This window comes from Mya arenaria, chromosome 2 (genome assembly GCF_026914265.1).
Source record: "Mya arenaria isolate MELC-2E11 chromosome 2, ASM2691426v1".
Classification (NCBI taxonomy): Eukaryota; Metazoa; Mollusca; class Bivalvia; order Myida; family Myidae; genus Mya; species Mya arenaria.
In genome coordinates, this window is record NC_069123.1 from 28,410,394 (window position 1) to 28,431,102 (window position 20,709).

The 20,709-nt window shown below is 35.4% G+C and overlaps 1 protein-coding gene and 1 long non-coding RNA gene across 3 annotated transcripts; both read right to left on the minus strand.

The window, feature by feature from the left end:
- Window positions 1–147: 147 nt before the first annotated feature.
- On the minus strand, window positions 148–2,628 carry LOC128212267 (uncharacterized). The gene is made up of 4 exons (XR_008257417.1): window positions 2,321–2,628; window positions 2,112–2,151; window positions 1,910–1,926; window positions 148–938 (listed from the first exon to the last, which is right to left on the minus strand). It is a non-coding gene; the product is annotated as an uncharacterized LOC128212267 (long non-coding RNA).
- Window positions 2,629–9,678: 7,050 nt separating this feature from the next.
- LOC128212273 (tyrosine-protein phosphatase non-receptor type substrate 1-like) lies at window positions 9,679–18,861 on the minus strand. Of its 2 annotated transcripts, XM_052917648.1 has the most exons (11): window positions 18,630–18,861; window positions 17,096–17,374; window positions 15,998–16,315; window positions 15,403–15,705; window positions 14,658–14,957; window positions 12,611–12,889; window positions 12,287–12,439; window positions 12,077–12,116; window positions 11,877–11,893; window positions 11,489–11,595; window positions 9,679–10,888 (listed from the first exon to the last, which is right to left on the minus strand). In XM_052917648.1, the coding sequence occupies exons 1-11, from the start codon at window positions 18,676–18,678 to the stop codon at window positions 10,712–10,714; spliced, it is 2,022 nt and encodes a 673-aa protein (XP_052773608.1). In that variant the 5' UTR covers window positions 18,679–18,861; the 3' UTR covers window positions 9,679–10,711. The 2 variants fall into 2 exon arrangements, with proteins under 2 accessions (XP_052773608.1, XP_052773615.1); XM_052917655.1 differs by lacking the exon at window positions 12,611–12,889.
- Between the last annotated feature and the right edge of the window lie 1,848 nt (window positions 18,862–20,709).

The window sequence follows — 20,709 nt, forward strand, 5'->3', positions numbered from 1 at the left end:
TCCGTTAAATTTTTAAATATATTCATATAAATTATCAACCATAAGTCACAACAATTTTAACTGGTATATATTAATTTTACTGTCATGCTGTTTAGATTCAATAGTTATCGCTGAATAAAGGAAAACAGTTGGTTCGATAAACTTTATTAAAAAAACCTATAATGAATATTTTATAGTTACAAACGTGAAAAGATTGAGAAAAACACACACGCAACAATATACAAACACAAGAATGTACAAATACATCATTACACAGATGGTAAAGACAAAACATCTTACAAGGCGTCCATATATTTGAAGAAGTATAACAAGATGCCCATGATGTCCTATGTTCCACCGAATGGACTTTTTTGGTTTGTTTGTTTTTACCCCAAGAATGTACATACTAATTACAGGCACATTACGGAGCCCACATTCAAAGGGAAGCAATCAATGATCCTCATGGATCACAGACGGCAAAAGGAGATCATCACTACAATACGACACATCTCTATGTACAGTTTGCCTCCCTTAGAGTATACTTCTGCTAGGGATAAAGTATTTCAAGGGCCCAAATCCACTCATGCATAAGCAGATCTGGCTGGTTTAAGGGAAAAATCTAGCTCTTTTAGATATCTAACTACTGTATGAGTTTTATTGAGATACAATCAAACTTAAACACCGGATTTGCAAGCAATTGTTTACGGACACACGGACGGATACCATGCCACGGCATGTTTTGTATATGAGTACATCAGCTTGTGAGCATGTATGTAAAGTTATTATCTTCCCTGACATAAGGTAATAATATTGTCACTGTTTGATCCACGTTCTGTTCTGATAAAATCAACGCCAGCATATTCTGTCGGACTTGGCGGCTTCTGTCTCGCAGATGGTTTGCTGGCTGTCTCCAAATGTTCGATGTCTATATCTGCATAAACTAGGTTGCTTTCTGAACCCTAAAAATACATAATAATGCTCTTGAGTGACAACAATGTATAAAAACAAACATTGTGCGATTACCTAATGTTGCTGAGATCAAATTCCTTTAATTTTCACATGAGTATTTTGAGAAGGCAAAAACAAACACAAATAAACAACATCGAAAATTAAATGATGAACAGGTTAGGGTTATCTGATATGTTCATGAAATACAAAATGATGCAAATTAGTTTGATTTGTATTTTGCTTAATTGCTTGATGTTTTTTCTATTGAAGTACTGACAGTTAATAATATTTGTAATACTGTTTTGTATCTGCCTTCACCTGTAAACACTGACTATGATATATGTCCACATGGGCCATGGCCTTCTAGATGTTATGCAAGTACAACTGTGAAACTTTGACTTTACTCTAAAGCAGTGGTTCAGAAAAGTTTTGATAAACTTAAAGTACATGTTTCAGTTTTATTTCAAATACATGTGTTCATCAGTATTAATACTATTTATTTCTTATCATACATTTTTGGATTGCTTTTGCATATGTTTCAGACCATTCAACTGTGACTTGTCATTTACAGCCGGTTCCATAAACATAATACTTTCGTTTTAGGCCCCAGTGCTTCTGTTCTATTTTTTCTGATTTTGTTAACTTGGGCGTACGTAACCTCTTCGTTCATTTCTACTGTTTCGCTTTTCTGCACGATGGCTGCAGTGAAAACCGTTTACATATATTGTTATATACGGCAAACAATTTAAGAGCTTCTTATGCTATGGTCAGCATAGTAGTAAAGGTATGGATGTTTTTTTCCGGAATATATAGATCCATGTTTGTTTCACATACAAAAACACAGTACAATTTTGACTTAATAATTAATCGACATATCAGTACCATTTAAACGTTATCTCGGTGCCACGAAATCACCAAATCCATGGCTATTACCTTAGCTTTATCTTTTAAATAGTTTGGTTACATGAGATGAATAACTCACCATGTTGGACAGGCTGACTGAAAAAGTAATTTTAAAAAGTCATAATTAGTTCATTATTTATGTATAAACGACCATCTACACCAGTTGTCAACGGAGGGCGCGTTCTAAAAGTTGAAAATGCTGTTCAAAACAACTAAAACTACTAGTAAATGAATGTAGAAATGCAGAAACTGAAGAGATAATATCAAATAAATCTACGTACGGTTCACTTGTATTTACGTGTTGATTCTTCTTTAAAAATCCTACATTAGAAGAAATACATGTCAAAGGAAAGCGACGAGGTAGAGCAAAAAATCCATGGATACAAACGATAACCCTCGAACACTATTTACAAAATTTGCTACCATTTCTGTAAAAAGTTACCCCAAAACACAACGATAAAAACACAATACAAATGCTTGGTAATCTTACGTTTTCTGACCAATACGATGACCGTTGAAATAATGACAACCGCAATAATAACGCTCAACCCAATGACTATCCACACTATTGGTATACCGTTACTGTTGGTCAATGACGCATCTTCACTTTCATTAGGAATTTCATATGGTTTTTGTGTCGAAGATGTTATGGAAATAAAATCGGAACTTTAAGTCACAAGTTTTTTTATTGAAATCAATAAATAGCTGGATGTTTTTGGGAAAAAAGGATATTCACGAAATTATAGGTTTAAACATTGGGCTCTCGTGAAGTTTTTAAATACGTAAAGATTAATAAAGAAACAAAATATAAATAACAAGCACACGCACGCACGCATGCACGCACGCATACCAAATATACTAAAATAAAAACATACCTCTTCCAATTGCAAGAAATGAAATGGTCGCACTTGTGTCATAGTCTCCAAATTCGAAAAAAGCTGTGCATGTATAGTTTCTGTGTTCATCTGTTTCTATTGGCAGTGTATGAATCTCACATTCTATGGACTTATTGCAAACGATAAGTCGTTTGTCTCCGTTAACCGACCAAACAATATCCGAAAGTGGTAGGCTCTTTGCCGTGCAAGTTACGCTGGTAGTGTCATGAGCATTTAGCCATACTTTGTCTTAAACCGACAAGCTAACACTCGGTTTATCTGAAATAGGCAAATGGGAATTGAAAATAGAAATAGTCAATTATTTATTTTTATTATGTATAACTATTTTGTCATTTATCAACGCCTCTTATAAATACAAAAGTCTGGTAATGACTCCAAAGGGGTTTAGAACTGTATAAATTAGTCGAGATACGCACATGGTACTTGTACTATATGCGACTTTGATAGTTGAACATCAAAGTTGGAGCAATTGACGCTGCAGGTAATAGTTTGACCATTGTTTTCTTTACATTCACAAACACCATTAAAGACGAATTATGTATTTTGTCTGTCCCGTATCCGTTTGCACGAAGTAGTTGCCCATCTGTTGTCCAGGATATCAAGCAATAGTCATTGTTTATGTCCGTGAAGCAATTAATATTGAGTGTATATATGTCCTGCGAATAGCTTGTTATATTTGATGCGTTCATTGTCAGCGTCGATCGTGGATCTGTAAGTGATCTGTAAGTGATAATAAATCAATCAAAACCGCAACAAACGGATCCACGCGCTCGTTGCTTTTTTATTTCCGAAGGGCATAGTTAATCAAGTACTTTAGTAAGAATGATAGGACTTAATACACACGTTTGCGTGGCGTTATAAATAGTAGTATGAATTTAAAATGTCATTTTGATGACTTTAGTATGATTTAAAGCTGTACTCTCACAGATTAACCGTTAAATATGTGAAAACCAGTGATATAAGACATATGACAAAAGATCAGATCGCAGTTTTTTTCCGTTCGAAAATTAATTTTTCATGGCTAAAAGCGTTATTAGCGCTTGAAGAAAAATGCACAAAGCATCAATTTTTGAACACAAGTATGAAAACCTGCGATCTTATTTTTGTCAGCAGTCTTATATCACTGGTTACCATGCATTTTCGCAAAAATAATCTCGTTCCAAGACAAAAAGTTGTCAAACGTCTGTGAGAGTGCAGCTTTAAGCTTTGAACAACACTTAACGTTTTGCACGTCGACTACGTCACCGCTATGCCAATATATTTACTATTTTTATTAAAACGGACAAAAATCAGAAACAAATGTTTTGTTATAAAATTAATATTTAGATTATGGCCTCGGGCAACAGGTCAGTGTCAACCCCTACACCAAGGAACAACAGTTTCCTCGTATACTAGTAAGGCCTAAATAGAACTTAATGATTTATTTGAAATGTGCTTGAATAAGATGCTTGGCCATGTTTATTTTTTAACCACGTGTCCTGATAAAACATATGACATGATACTTTAAAACTATGCATCCAACAGATGCACATATTTAAGAATAATTGGTTCAGGAACAACAATGACTTTAGGATTCGGGATGCGCAGCAAAATGAATCATACTGCATATTCACATTTTTGTTTACCAAGATTCTTGCTAACATAAATTTTATATTACAATTATATGAATAACCATTTTACAAAATAGAACAGTACTTTGTACAAAGGTAATAATTAACTAACTTCGTGAAAACCTATAGCTTATTTCAGCGCATTTAATTGCATAAAACAATATAAAATCAAAACTGACATGCCTTGTAAGTGGAGGCGGATTTCTTCACTGTAGCATGACCCGTATTTTGCATGAAGGTATACAGTATTCAGAATATTTGTTTCAAACACCGTGGTAAAGACGCCCAACATTGGATTAGACATAATGGTTGACAGAACAGGTATCCAATTCTTGCCATCACTGTTGAAAATGATAGGCTTTTCAGTAGCTGAAAATTTGATTGGTTTGTAGGTTATTGTAACATTTCCCCCATTGAAAGCTGTGAATAACTGAGAATGCCACAATTATTGACAACAACTGAAAGAATATCATATGCATTTATATATAAAACTATAGAAATAATATCATACGTTGTGACATGTAACGACTTCCAAACATTGTAAATATTACGGTGCAATATAAAATATAACTGCGTTTTGAATAAAACCACCAACTATCTCATTATTATGTTTCGATTAGATCAAATAATTAGGAATAAGTTTAAAGTTTATACCACTTTCTTTAAGCTCGATTATGACTTAAGCGGATAGCTCATAGAATCACTCTAGATAACGTCCGTTTCTTGGGTAGAAAGCAATACTGGTGTCCATTTTAAAGGGGTTAGACACCAGATGGTCCCCAAATCGGTGTATACATTATTTCAAGAGAAATAAGCTTAGAAATGTCAATACGAGCTAGTAGGAGGCCGATAATACATTATTTCACATAATTAAAATAATATTTTGTCGCCGTCTCAGCTGAGTTTACCCGTATAAAATTAGCGCATACTGGTTTCCAGTTTATAATGTGTATATTTAGCATGTGGAAGACAAGTGATTAGCACAGATACAAATACCGAAACTATTTTTAAATTTACTGGGATTTACGCGGTAGACAAACAAAGTATATTTGGAATTGGAAAACTACCCCAAAACTGCGAAAGATACATGTGTCGTAAGCGATGTGATCAACCAGCAAAATGGATTTAATGCGTTGTACATATTGATATAAATTTTACGTAAGTTTTTGACAATTTTCTTTTTACTTGCAATTGTATCATCTGTGTATAGTCCCTTTAGGAGATCGATGAGAAAATACCCCCTTGTTCGATATCTAACCCAAAACCTCTTAGTTGAGAGGCTGACACCTATAACACAATACTACTCTCACTTATCAATTATTACTTACCTCCCTTGAAGCAAATGGACAGAAACACTATGACGGATGGCACATTCATTTTAACACTCATTTTGACATTATTAACTACAAAAAACAGAACATCTTTAAATTCCAATATTCTCTGCTAACTTCATGTACGAACATACTATTTAATACAACAACATAAACAAAGGGAACATTTATTTAAGCTTGATATACCAGAGTTGCAACTTTGCTTACCAGGAAATGAGTATATTTGAAACATAGAATTATATTGATTCTTTGCTTTTTGGCTGATAAAATTGTTAATTTCCGGTTCCACTTTTAAGACAATAACTAACCTAGTGTTATCACAATTGCTTTTGTTTGTATCTTCCTCATTAAGATGTCTCTTAAATGCTTCAGTTGTAAGAGTCTTGCAGTAAGTTTTTTTCGAGACTTTCCAAATTTATGACAAAAGTCATATATAAGGTATTTTATCTAAGAATATGAGCAAACATTCGTGTATATAATATAGATCCAAGTGCCCTTAATATGGAATGTGATGCCTCATAACCCAACTTGTTATAGTTATCATATTGAAAAGTGTTAGCTTCTGTAAATTATAATTTAGTTGTTGATTATAATAACAAACGGTCGTTGTTCATACTGTATTAACCGCATGTATCGGCGTCGTGTTGAATATCTTCCGGTGTTTGTTTGGACGCACAATATGCTAGTCTTGAATAGTATGTCACGAGGGTGTCAAATTCGGATTAAGTATAAGGTTTTGACAGTGATCAAATGTCCTTTACACTCATCAGTGTGGTTTATTCTTCACATATCCCATCATAGTTCGAACTTGTAATGGATTGCCCCTCCATATTCAGATGACAAACGTAAAACCAAGCAGAACATACATAACTGTTATATAAAATCACAGTTGTTCTGTTAGCGCACTCGTTAGCGAACCCGCTTCTCACTAAGGCGTCACGGGTTTGATTCCCGGCAAGTAAAAAAGCAAGATGTTTGTTTTCTGCTTATATGCTCTTCCATATCAAAACATGACATATTGAGTGCAATTGAGAGCTGAATAATGTGTTTTGTTTTTATTTGTGTTTGTTTTAAAGAGTATTAAATCATGAAGAACAATAAATTTTAATGTTTATTTCGAATATGATAGCATGCATCAATTCAAGGCAAAATCTGAGTAACTTGATCAAATGATATAATAACAAACCCTTGTCTAGCAATCATAGACTCAAAGCGTCGCCTCTACGGCCAAATTGTAAATCGGTCCCAGTTGTGGTGTATACAGTTACCAAATTTGATAGTCAACATTCGGAAAACCTCGGACATTTTTATCGAAAACAACCTCGGAAATATATGAACGGTTTACAATATCAGAAATCGGTACATTTTAACTACGCTGCAAGTAGATCGCGTAGTCATTGTAATTAAGTAGTTAAACTTGATTTAACTCTTTGGAATCTTGAATAACGTTTGAAATAATACACTTCACTGGCAATCAATTTAAACTCAGATCTAAAAATACAAGCTAAAACATTACTTTTAATAAATTATATAGATTACAATTGTACGTATTACTTCTTCTGATGTACCGGCTTACATCCGAGGTTGATTTCGTAGAAAATGGCCGAGGAGTTCCGAATGTCATCTTAATTTTCCAAGAGCCAACTACCGCAGCTTGCGAAAGTGAAGCAAGCAGGTTCTCTTCATTTAAAAAACAGATTTACTTACGGTGTTCTGTTCGTCCCATCGTGCCTTCTCCCTTACGCGAAGGAGCGAAGTCGTGAAGGGACGACGACGAAGACGATATGAAGGCGAAGAAGCGACGGGACGAAAGTAAGAAAATCCAATGGCGAAGGAGCGTCCCCTCAGGTCTTCGCTCCTTCGCGTAAGGTTGAAAACACATTGGCCGTAACAGAAAACGTACGGGACGAAAATCCGAAAGTATGAAGGCGAAGGGGCGAAGGCGAAGACGCAAAGATTGAAAGGCACGACGGCACAAAGGCGAAGACACGATGGTACGAATGCCACTTAATTCGCTCCTTTGCCTTCGTCCCTTTGCCTTTGTACTTTCGTATCTTCGCATTCGTGTCTTCGCCTTCGTACTTTCGTACCTTTGCCCCTTCGTCCCTTTGCCTTTGTACTTTCATATCTTCGCATTCGTGTATTCGCCTTCGTACTTTCGTACCTTTGCCCCTTCGTCCCTTTGCCTTTGTACTTTCGTACCTTTGCATTCGTGTATTCGCCTTCGTACTTTCGTACCTTTGCCCATTCGTCCCTTTGCTTTTCGTTAGCGCAAGCGCTTTTCAATCATTTATCATGAACTGACCAATCATCTCTGCACGGAATGGGAATGGGAATGGGTTTCTTCAATAGAAACAATGCACTTTTGATGTAAGGGAAACAACTCGGTGTTAAGTTGTACTAACTATGAGAACGAATTGTCTTTCTTGTGCTCGCGGATCATATTAAGCGGCATACACGTTCTCTATATAAATGTATATATATATACGATTTATCTAAATAATTTTCCTTATGGCCGATTCCCATTCTGTACAGTGACTTGTGTCTCTTACTTGTTCTTTAAATGATTTATTGAAATGTTATGTTTTAAGGGGTAATATATATATATATATATATATATATATATATATATATATATATATATATATATATATTGAACTAGATAAACGACATACTCAACAAAAGTATTCGCTTACTTTAGAACAAATTATATCTGCATGCAATGCTGGGTTGAAATTTTGATCAGTATGCTCATACAATCGATATTGGGAGGGGGGGGGGTAAGGGGCAAGGGGTGGGGGTCCTCCCTCAAGAAAATGTACAGCTATTTTAAGTTTAATATAGTGATGTCTAGAATTTCCCCTTGTCAGCCAATGAGTGAGGTGGCATGGTCCCTAGGCTTCAACGTTGGAACCGCCATTGTGTTTACTTGTTCAATCATATGAATTTACAAATCAGTTTTAAAACTCATTTGACTTGAATAATAAAAAACAAAATACGATATAATTTGTGTACAGATAATTTAAGCAATATTTCGCGCCTTTTAAACTGATGATTTGTGGCCACGTAGCTATTATTTACATCGGTTAATATGTCTTTTTAACGTGTTTAGTGCGAAATGTCTCTATTTTAAGCAGCACGCATGCTAAATAACGCACTTGTGACTAAATGTAAATTTTGGCAGTTATTTTTGTCGACATATCTGTGGGATTTTAACTTAGGAAACGTTTAAAATGATACAAAGTTTAGGATTATTTTTCGATATTTGCCATTTATAACTGACATTTATACTCTACTTTTATATAATTTAAGTAACGACTAAAATTCTAAAATCTGTATAAGCGTATAACAATACATGGATTTTTTTATTTCGTCAACTTAATGTTAATGTTCATTTCTAATGTCGGCTAGAGTTTAGTTCACACAAATACATATATGTGGCAAGATTATGAAACTATGGCTCTAAGATAATTTTAATTTACCACTACAACTGACTAAGATCTTTTTTGAAAAGCCCCACTGCCTTAGTGCAACTGCTGAGGTTAACTTTAAAGATATAATTTTGCAACAAAAAGTTTGAACAGTTTAGACTTGGCGGGGAAGCTCGATGTATGATGAAATCGTCATATCGCGATCTAAAATGTAATGTTTACCGCCATGGTACTAGTAAAATATGTCAAATAGCATTATCTTTACGAAAACCAGTTCGCCAAGGTGGTGTCATTTCTTTGACTTTAAAGGGGGGCGTATCCTAGAGGAACATCCTTTTGGCATTCGCCCCTTCCCCCGCCCGAAATTTAACTGGTTTAAATGTAAATTTGAGCGTATTTTATTGTTGTTGTTTTTTCTCCAAAATTGACATATAAAGTAATTTTGGACGATTTAATTGTTGAATATATAAATATATATTATCAACTATAAATCACAACAATTACAAGTGGTAAAGATTAATTTTGCTGTCATCCTATTTAGATTCAGTACGTGTCGCTGAATAAACGAAAACTGTTGGTTCGATAAACTTTATTAAAATACCCTATAATGAATATTTTATAGTTCAAACAGTGAATTGAACACAAGAATACACAAATACAAGTATTTACAAAAACAAGACTGTACAAATACATCATTACAAAGATGGTAAAGACAAAACATCTTACAAGGCGCCCATATATTTTAAGTAAAAGTATAACAAAATGCCCATGATGTCCTATGCTCCACCGTCTGGACTTTTTTGGTGTTTTTGTTTTTACCCAAATAATGTATATAAATTACAGGCACTTTGCTGAGCCCACATTCAGAGGAAAGCAATCAATGATCCTCATGGTTAACAGACGGCAAAAGGAGAGAATCACTACAATACTACACAACTCTCTGTACAGTTTGCCTCCCTTAGAGTATTCTTCTGCTAGGGCTATACCATTTCAAGGGCCATGCTTTACTCATGCATATGCGGATATGGCTAGTTTAAAAGAGAAATTGAGGTCTCATTTAAACTGTATGAGTTTGATTGAGATACACTCAAAACTTTCGCGTTCATGAGCAATCGTTTACGGACACACGGACGGACGAACGGACACCACGACATGGCATAAGCTCTTCTGGCCCTTGGGTTGTAGAGCTAAAAATCATTCAACACTTTTTACCAAAGGTAAGAAAAAAAACCCACTGCATTCTCTTAAGTACAGGTTGTCTTTTTTAAACTGAAATTTACCTCTTTAACAACTTATAAGTTTGATTAAGATAAATCAAAACTGAATACTTTTAACAAGTTAAACAAGCAACGTCTTCACAATCGAGTTAAAGTAAATTAGTATAATCATGTATATACATATTATTTGTTTGGAAATCTTAAAACTCTTAAAATATTGCTATCAGTGGGACTGATTTCGCTGAAATTCCCTACACATGTCTTTTTACCGAATGTAAATCAAATGGTAAATGCCATTTCTCAGATTGATTTATGACTTAAATCAATTATTAATTTTAATATTCAGAAATATGTTATATTTGAATACATCAGCTTATTGGCACGTATGTAAACTTATTATTTTCCCTGACTTGAGGTAATAATATTGTCACTGTTTGATCCACGTTCTGTTCTGATAGTATGAATTTCAGCATATTCTGTCGGACTTGGCGGCCTCTCTCTCGAAGGTGGTTTGCTGGCCGTCTCCAAATGTTCGATGTCTATATCTGCATACACTAGGTTAGTATCTGAACCCTAGAAAATATAATTATGCACTTGGGTGCTGACAATATATTAAAACAAACGTTGTACGATTGCCTGATCTTGCTTAGATAAAATTCCCTAAAATGCCACATGAGTGTTTTGAGTGCCCACACGAAGACAATACATTTTGTTGGATGCAAGAAGAAACAAAAATAAACAACATCGAAAAATAACTGACAAACCGACTAAGATCATCTGATGTGTTCATGAAATACAAAATGATGGAAATTAGTTTGATTAGTATTTTGCTTTATTGCTTGAGGTTTTCTTTTGATGTACTGACGGTTAATTTTAGTAAAATATTGGTAATACTGTTTTGTATATGCGTTCACCTGTAAACACTAAATATGATATTTGTCCACATGGGCCATGGCCTTCTGGATGTTATGCGAATAAAACTTTGAAACTTTGATCTTACTCTAAGGAAATGGTCCAGAAAACTGTTAATAAACTTAAAGTACATGTTTAAGGTTTGTTTCAAATACATGTGTTCATCAATTAAAAGACTATTAAGACTGGATTGCTCTTGCATTTATTTAAGACCACTCAAATGTGATTTGTCATTTACAGCTGATGCCATAAACACACTACCTTCGTTTTAGGCCCCAATGTTTCCGTCCTATTTGTCCTGACTTTGTTAACTTGGGCGTATGTAACCTCTTCGTTCATTTCTACTGTTTCATTTCCCTGCACGTTGGCTGCATTGAAAACAATTTTCATATATTGTTATACACGGCCAACAATTTGGTAGTAAAGATATGTATGTTGCTTTTCGAAATATATAGATATAATTCTTTGGTCTATAATGTTCATATCATGTGTTTTCAGGTACTATTTTGACTAAGCATTTAATCGACACATCAGTGCCACTTAATCGACATATCGGTGCCATTTACTCGACATATCGGTGCCATGAACATACCAAATCCATGGTTATTACCTAGGTAAATAGTTTGATTACATGAGATGAATAACTCACCATGTTGGACAGGCTGACTGAAAAGGACGTTGTAAAAAGTCATAAATAGTTCATTATTAATGTATAAACAACCATCTACACTAATTTCAACAGAACGTGCATTTTAAACGTTGAAGATGTTTTTTAAAACAACTAAAACTAAAAGAATTTAGAAATGTAGAAACTGAAGAGATACAATAAATCATATGAAATATACGTACGGTTCGCTTGAATTTGCGTGATGATTCTTCTTTAAAAACCCTACATTAGAAGAAATACATGTCAAATGAAAGCGACGATGTAGAGTAAAAAAATCCATGGATACAAAAGATAACCCTCGAACATGATATCTCAAAATTTGCTACCATTTCTGTAAGAAGTTACCCCAAAACACAACGAAATAACACAACACAAATGCTAGTTAACCTTACGTTTTCTGGCCAATACAATGACCGTTGATATAATGACAACCGCAATAATAACGCTCAACCCAATGACTATCCACACTATTGGTATACCGTTTCTGTTGGTCAATGACGCATCTTCACTTTCATTTGGAATTTCATATGTCTTTTGTGTCGAAGCTGTTATGGAAATAAAATCGGACATTTATGAAACAGGCTTGATTTATTGAAATCCTAATGCAATAATAGCGAGATGGGTTTTTTTTTGGAAAAAAGGATCTTTACGAAACAATCAGTTTAATCATTTGGCCCTCAACCACACATACCAAATTTACTAAAATTAAAACATACCTCTTCCAATTGCAAGAAATGAAATGGTTGCAATTGTGTCATAGTCTCCAAATTCGAAATAAGCTGTGCATATATAGTTTCTGTGTTCATCTGTTTCTATTGGCAGTGTATGAATCTCACATTCTATGGACTTATTGCAAACGAGGAGTTGTGTGTCTCCGTTAACCGACCAAACAATATCCGAAAGTGGTTGGCTCTTTGCCGTGCAAATTACGCTGGTAGTGTCATGAGCATTTAGCCATACTTTGTTTTGAACCGACAAGCTAACACTCGGTTTATCTGAAATAGGCAAATGGGAATTGAAGAAGCAACTGAACTTGAGAGTATAGCTGTCCTGCAAATAGCTTGTTATAGTTGGTGCTACCATTGTCAGCATCGTTGGGGGATCTGTGATTAAAAACAAGTCAATCAGAACCATGTCAAACGGATGCCCACGCTCCAGTCGACAAAGAGGCAATGCTAGTCAAATTCTTTAGTCAGAGTTATGGAACGTGCAACAAGTGTCCAATGTGTTTTTAAATAGGAGTGTAAATTTGAAATTTAAGTTTGATATCTTTGATAAGCTTTACGCTATGATCAGCTATTCACGTTTGACACGTTTATGTCACCAAGGGTGGGTAAGCTTATTTATACTCGCACCCGGGCAAGGCCCATTCGGTGAGTGCTCCGATAAGATCGTTAGTCATTTTGGAGCATAGTGCACAGACAAAATGTAACCTTGGTAAGAGCTACCCAGGATTTGTTATGTGCCACAGCACTGTCACACGGGACCCCTATTAAACGTCCCTCCCGGAGACGATTAGTATTTTACGTGATGAGGCGGGAAATCGAACCTGCGATCCCTGGATTGACGGTCAAATGAGTTACCACTAGAACACGGATCCGCAGCAAATACCAACAAGCGGTGGGGGCGGGGGGGGGGGGGCGCTCAAGCTTATTTACCCTCACTATCGGGTAATGCTAACAAACATTTGCCAACTCTTTTTATAAACACGAGCTAAAATCGGAAACAAATGTGTTTCCATCACACTGATGATTAGATAACAGTCTTAAAATTTCAAAGGAACAAAACCAGTATTAAAATAATCTGTTGCATAATCCGTAGGGTTATTGTCGCATGAAACAAACACACATTTAATATATATATAAAAACATTGCGGTATGTGCACCGTTTGGCACCGTTTAAACACTGGTTCTTTTGAAGGATACCTTGTTTAATTTGATAGAAAGATGTAGAAAACACGATATTTCTACCTTATGCGATAATAGTTTGTAACTGTAAATCTTCTAGGACCCACCAGTCATTTAAAATTTATGCGTTTTCAGCTATTACAATCTTGTTATCAGTAATTAATATTTTTCATAAATGCATTATTTAGTAAGTTGTTTAATTTTTTTCACTCAATATTTAGGTTTGTTATTCATGAGTTTGTATTGTTGTTAAAATTTTAATACGAATATCACTTTAATGGTATGGCAAAAACGGACAAACCAACTACTATGAGCAATACCTGTACATGACTCAGTGAGTTTCTAAGCATTGGTCTTAATTCAATATCTGAGTGTCCTCATCATAGGGTTGTGCACATATTACATTAAACAATGCCTCCGGTTGATAAACATTATTAAGAATAATGGATCCTCAGGAAAAATATGCGTATAGGTCTTGGGATTAGAAGCAAAATGAATCATACTGCATTTACACATTTTCTGTTTGAAAAGATTCTTACTTATTTGAGTTTGTGTTTACTCTTTTTTCGTGTGTGTGCGTGCGTGCGTGCGTGCGTGTGTGTGTGTGTTGACCTTTCATTTACCCAGTACATTTATGGTATGCGTGGTTCGGGGCACACCACAGGAACATACCTCACAATATATTTTTATAAATATAGGGAATTTTCTACATACTAGTGTATTAAATTTCAATTGTATCAATATGAGATCATCTAAAAACAAAACATCATCTATAAGTTGAATTATTATATTACTGGGTTTACTCTAAGCGTGAAAATATGATAATACATTTCAATAACATGACAACAAAACTTACATATGCAATTAAGTGTCTTTTGTTGTGTCACTGTTTTCCCAAATAAGGGTGAAGATGATACGCAAGACACAAACTTTCTATTCCAATCCTTTCTGGCAGGGTTGTTAAAAGTTAAAATTGTTGAATATGTTCTTGTCGAGTAAGTCTTGTAAGTCTTTACATGGTCTACTGAATAGTTCGCTTCATCCAACCAGAGACTTAAGTTTGTGGCGGGTCTCCCTCCTCTTGAAATGCACGTGATATTTGCAGGATTTCCATCTCGTAAGATAGGTACGTTCAGAACTGGAACCTCAGGTTTTACTGAATGAAATAAAGATAGTTAATACTTCAATACCATTATCGATGATATTGACATATTAGATGATGATACATTAAAAATAATTATATAGATCTATATCAAACACGTTAATGACAGTTTAAACATTTATTTTGTCTTAGAAAAAGCTGATTTTGACATTTACGCAAAATTTGGCTCATTTCAAGCCAAAAAAATTAAAAGAACAATCTGTGGGAGTGCAGCTTTACAAATGTAAAAATAATCACATTTGTTTCGGATTTGAATTATAATTTGATGCGATTACGTTCAAAAACAATATAACATGTAGGATGAAAAGTAAATCGCAATGTGAAATATTTAATTATTCACCAAATAAATCAATCATGACGTGCGTTTCGGTCTAATTGTTTGACATATGAAGTCTGTCAAGGTTTTTTTTAAATAAGGAAGAGTCAGAAGGTGCCTTACCTGCAACGAAGAATTTAGCCGACGTTGTTAACGGGTTTTCAAGCGCTGCGTTCGACACACTGCAGGTTACGGTCTTCATATGATCTTCTTCGCGTATAATTCGAGAAATTTTGTAAATATTCTCGAACTGTGTGTCGTTATACACTGTACCTCCCTCATCTCCGACATATATGGAGGGTGTCGTGCCCCCAGATGTATTGCAAAAAACATGGTAGTAGAGATTTTCATGTAAGATGCCAACCAGGCATTTGGGACAATCCTGGACGATATTTGGTGACTGAAGAAATGGCTGGCCAGGCGGAACTAAAACAAAAAGCCTTATACAAATCATCATCATCATCATCATCATCATCATCATCATCATCATCATCATCACCAGCATCATAATCATCATCACCATCATCATCAATCAATCAATCAATCAATCAATCAAATGATCAATCAAATAATTAGTCAATCAATTAGTCAATCAAAAATCCGTATCATATGTTAAACGCAAGGAGATGACAAAACAAAAACAATCATTCACAAAACCGCTTTCTTCCGGTATTTCGATTAATGAAAGTTTACGTTAAACCTCGATTAATAGTCGTACCTGTCACCTTAACATAGACACGTTCGGTAGAGAGCCTGTTGGTGGTACTTTTCGTACATTTCACACTGTAATTTCCCGTCGTCCACCGAGTGGAGTTATAAATGGTCAGGACAAATTCTTTATTGGGTAATTCTTCCTCAGTCAACAGACCCTCCGTCAAGGTCATTAAAGATCTTGATGATTCATTATACCACTCACGACTGTATTCACCAGTGAGCCCAATCACCGCCGGTGCAGGATAATATCCTATTTCAACGTTCTTACCCACAACAGGATTCGGTGTTCGAAGATAAATATATCCACATCCCCCAGAAAGGTCTGGTAGCAAAATCATTATCATCAGCAATTACAAGTAGCTATTCAATGTCCTAAGAATTATGATCTACATCATACAAATAAATCACAATTGAATTAAAAGTGTATCTAGAGTGGAAAGAATCAATTATTTGTTTTCAAAACGCCTTCTCGTGGATTTCTAACTTTGCGTATTATATTATTGTTTTGTTCTACTTTTTTTTCTTTATATAATTAACGGGAAATGAACTTTAAAGATGCACTCTTATAGACTGATCGTGATGACGACTTTTGTTTTTTTTGTCCTGGAATGAGCAAAAATTTGCGTACTTGTCCCGGTGATATAAGACTGGTGATAAAAGATTAGTTTTGTTTTATTTACGTTCGAAAATGTATGTTTTATGACAAACACGTTAAGAAAAAATTCGGCAATTTTCCAAATAGTTGAGATCTGTTCCATTGTGGGTTAGCTTATATGACTGAATCAAAAGCATTGATGACAAAATCAGCTGATTGTGAGACAAAAAATGAAAAAGTTGTCAAATCGAATAATCTGTGAGAGTGCAGCTTTAACGACTACACTATTTTGGGTTCCAGCAAAGTTTAAAAATAAGGAGACGAAAGTGCAAAGTACTGTTTCTGGAAATCTGATGAATTATTTGATGTTTTTCATATAAATATTACAGTTTTACAGATTAGTACTTTGTACAAAGGACATAATTAACCAACTTCCTGAAAAACTTATGCTTATTTCAGCACCTTCAATTGCATAAAACAAGCAATAAACAATTAAAGCTGACATGCCTTGTAAGTTGAGATGAATTGTTTCACTGTAGCATGAACCATATTTTGCATATAGTTGTCCAACATTCGAAAGCTTTGTGTCAAACACCGTAGTAAAGACGCCCGACGTTAAATTTGACACAATGGTTGATGAAAGAAGTTTCCAATTAGTTCCCCTTATGTAGAAAAATGTAGGTTTTTCAGAAAACGAGAATTCGATTGGCTTGTAGAATAATGTAACATTTCTCCCTTTGAAAGCTGGTTGTGAATAATTGATATTGCCACAATCATTGCCTAAAACTGAAACAGAACACCATTACATTACATGCATTAGTATCAAAACTGTAGAAAGAAGTTTACGAGTTGCACTCAAAGATTTCATACATTGTTAGTATAAACAGTGTAATATAATATCATGTTAAAATTTATAGTGATGGGTCTCAACTGTCATTAATAAATTTATAATTCATAATTCCTAATTATTTCTTTAAGCTCGATTGTAAGGAAATCTAATAGCTTATAAAATCACTCTCGAGTATGTTTCCTTGCTTAAAACCAGTACTGGTGTCCATTTTAACCGCCCATGACAAACAAACCCTAAATGTTATCGAACCCACAACCTCTGTGATATATCTGTTATCTCACATTTACAACTAGACTACTCTCAACCTGGTGGGGACCAAATCCACATCGTCTTGGGCGAGAGGAGGACACCTATACTACTAGACTACCTCACCCTGGTGGGGATCAAAATCACATCCTATTGGGCGAGAGGCGGACACCTATACCCCCAGACTACTTTCACCCTGGGTGGTATTAAACACATAACCTCTTCGCTGAGAGGCGGACACCTATACCACCAGACTACTTTCAACCTGGATGGTTTTCTTCGATGAGAGGCGGACACCTATACCACCAGACTACTTTCACCCTGGGTGGTTTCAAACACATGACCTCTTCGCTGAGAGGTGGACACCTATACTACTAGACTACTTTCACCCTGGGTGGCTTTAAACCCATATCCTCTTCGATGAGAGGCGGACACCTATGCTAATAGACTACTTTCACACTGGGTGGTTTTAAACCCATAACCTCATCGATGAGAGGCAGATACCTTTACCACCAGACTATTTTCAACCTGGGTGGTTTTAAACCCATAACCTCTTCGATGAGAGGCAGATACCTTTACCACCAGACTACTTTCAACCTGGGTGGTCTTCAAACCATAACCTCTTCGCTGAGAGGCAGACACCTTTACTACAAGACTACTTTCAACCTTGGTGGTTTTAAACCCATAACCTCTTCGCTGAGAGCTGTCCACTACTTTCAACTTGGGTGGTTTTAAACCCATAACCTCTTCACTGAGAGGCGGACACCTATACCACCAGACTACTTTCAACTTGGGTGGTTTTAAACCCATAACCTCTTCACTGAGAGGCGGACACCTATACCACCAGACTACTTTCAACCTGGGTGGTTTTAAACCCATAACCTTTTTGATGAGAGGCGATCACATATACAATTTGACTACTCTCACTAGTTTGTCTTTACTTACCTCCTTTGAAGCAAACTAACAGAATCACTACTACGCATGGCACATTCATATTGACATTAAGTCTGGCATTATTCACTGAGTATTGACAACTGTGAATCACGATCGTTAAATTCCGATGTTTGTGCTATTTCCATTAACACACATACTATTTAATATGCCACACAGAGAACGAGACCACTTTTAAGCTTGATATACAAGTAGTTCATATTTGTCAACTGGAAAAAAGGATAACTTAAACCTTAACCTTTTATCGATGCACATCCTAGTGGTTAGTAATCTTGAATCGTCATTAAAACGAATCCGCTTCCACTAGAAATACAATTACTTATTTTGTTAAATACTTATTGTCAAAATTGCTATTGTTTGTCATCTTCCTCTTTCAAATGTTATGTAACGTGAAGTTTAAGTGGTAGTGTCTGGCTGTAAGTTCATGGATACTTTTATTAATATGTTTTATAATCTTATTACAGTAGTATTCCATACAGGCACAATATTGTGTATATAATGTAAATCAAGGTGCCTATTTTATGGAAACTGATGCCTCGTAACCATATATATAATTTTTAGCGTTTAAAAAAATGTCAATTTATGTCAATTATAATACAAATTGAATATAACAAATAACGGTCCATGTCCATACTGAATGTGATCAAATGCATTTTGGCGTCGTGTTGCAACACTGATGACGTTCTTGACGTTCAGTATGCTAGTCGAGAATTATATGATACGAGGGTGTCAAACTCGTATTTAGTATAAGGCTTTGACATTGATGAAATGCCCTTTACACTCATCAATGTGGTTATTTTTCACGTATTCTAGTTCGAACTTGTAATGGCTTGCCTCTCCTACATAAAACCGAACTGAATATATGAAACTGCAATGTTAAACCACTTTTTTCCCTTGGCACAGTGCTAAGCGCACTCGCTTCGCCCTAAGGCGTCCCGGGATCTATTCCCGGCTTGGGCGGGTGTGAGTTTCGTTTGTAGTCACCAAGCCGGACAAGTGGGTTTCCTCCAGGTTCTCCGGTTTTCCCCACAACCCAAGACTATATTACCGCGTAATATCGGGGCAACCAGCGCGATTAACGGAATGTTGTAATTATTTGTGTTAACCACACAAACATTGAAATTAAGGTTGTGTTGTTTTTGTGTGCAAAGCTCAATATATGATATTTTGAGTTTATTTGCGAGCTGAATATTGTGTATTGTTTTCGTTTTGTGATTGTTTCAAAGAGTATTAAAAATGAAGAACAGTGAACTAAAGTGTTTTTTTCGTATATAATAGCATGCATCACTTTAACTTTGACAAATATTATAATTGCAGGATTAATTATATACTCCAGGTCTAGCAATGATAATCTCTGGGTGTCATTCCCTTCCCCTTTGAATCAGGCATAACGTACTTTTTGACCGGGATACCACCTGTGTTACAGAAATCCCGGATAAAATTGAAAAAATCGTTTCGATACAGCTTAGTTTTCGTATGTTTTATTTAAACCTTGGGCTCACTTGTGTTTTCTTACATGAATCACACGCGTAGCGAGATTAAAGTAAGCGCGGTATGGTCAGGATAAAGAATGCGCGTAAAAGCGTTTTCCCTTAACACTTCATATCACGCCTGTTATATAAATGATGCAACGCCATTGGTCAAGGACTGGTCACGCGGTGACCCATTATTTTCCATATTGGGTCACTAATCTTTAGATCGTATATAAATAACGTCTATTACCCTATTTCGAAGAATAAATGAAACATTTCCAAGAATAGTTTGCGTATTGATAAATTTAAACAGGTTGCCGGCGTGATATATACGTTACGGGGTTAGTAGGTGACCATCTATGGGATATACTGGGCACAGAAAACCACATTCGAGTTCGAGCTTCGCCTTCATCCAATATGGTTTTCTATATTAATATCATTATGTGGCATTTGGGGTCATAATCTTGATGTTCATGATTTATTTTAATGTGCATTCTCAAAAAGAGATCCTTCGAAAGTAAATAATATGCTTAATGAAACATTCAAATGTATGCACTTAGCAGTCCTGGAAAGATTTCAAACACAGCAAGTGCAACACTTGA

What these genes read in the sequence shown, in the direction of transcription:
- LOC128212273 (XM_052917648.1), bottom strand. Translation starts at nt 18,678, where the DNA reads ATGAATGTGCCATGCGTAGTAGTGATTCTGTTAGTTTGCTTCAAAGGA. An exon ending in AAAGACACTTAATTGCATAT is followed by an intron (nt 12,890 to 14,657) that starts GTAAGTTTTGTT and finishes TGCCTATTTCAG; the next exon opens with ATAAACCGAGTGTTAGCTTG. An exon ending in ATTTCTTGCAATTGGAAGAG is followed by an intron (nt 12,440 to 12,610) that starts GTATGTTTTAAT and finishes TTTCCATAACAG; the next exon opens with CTTCGACACAAAAGACATAT.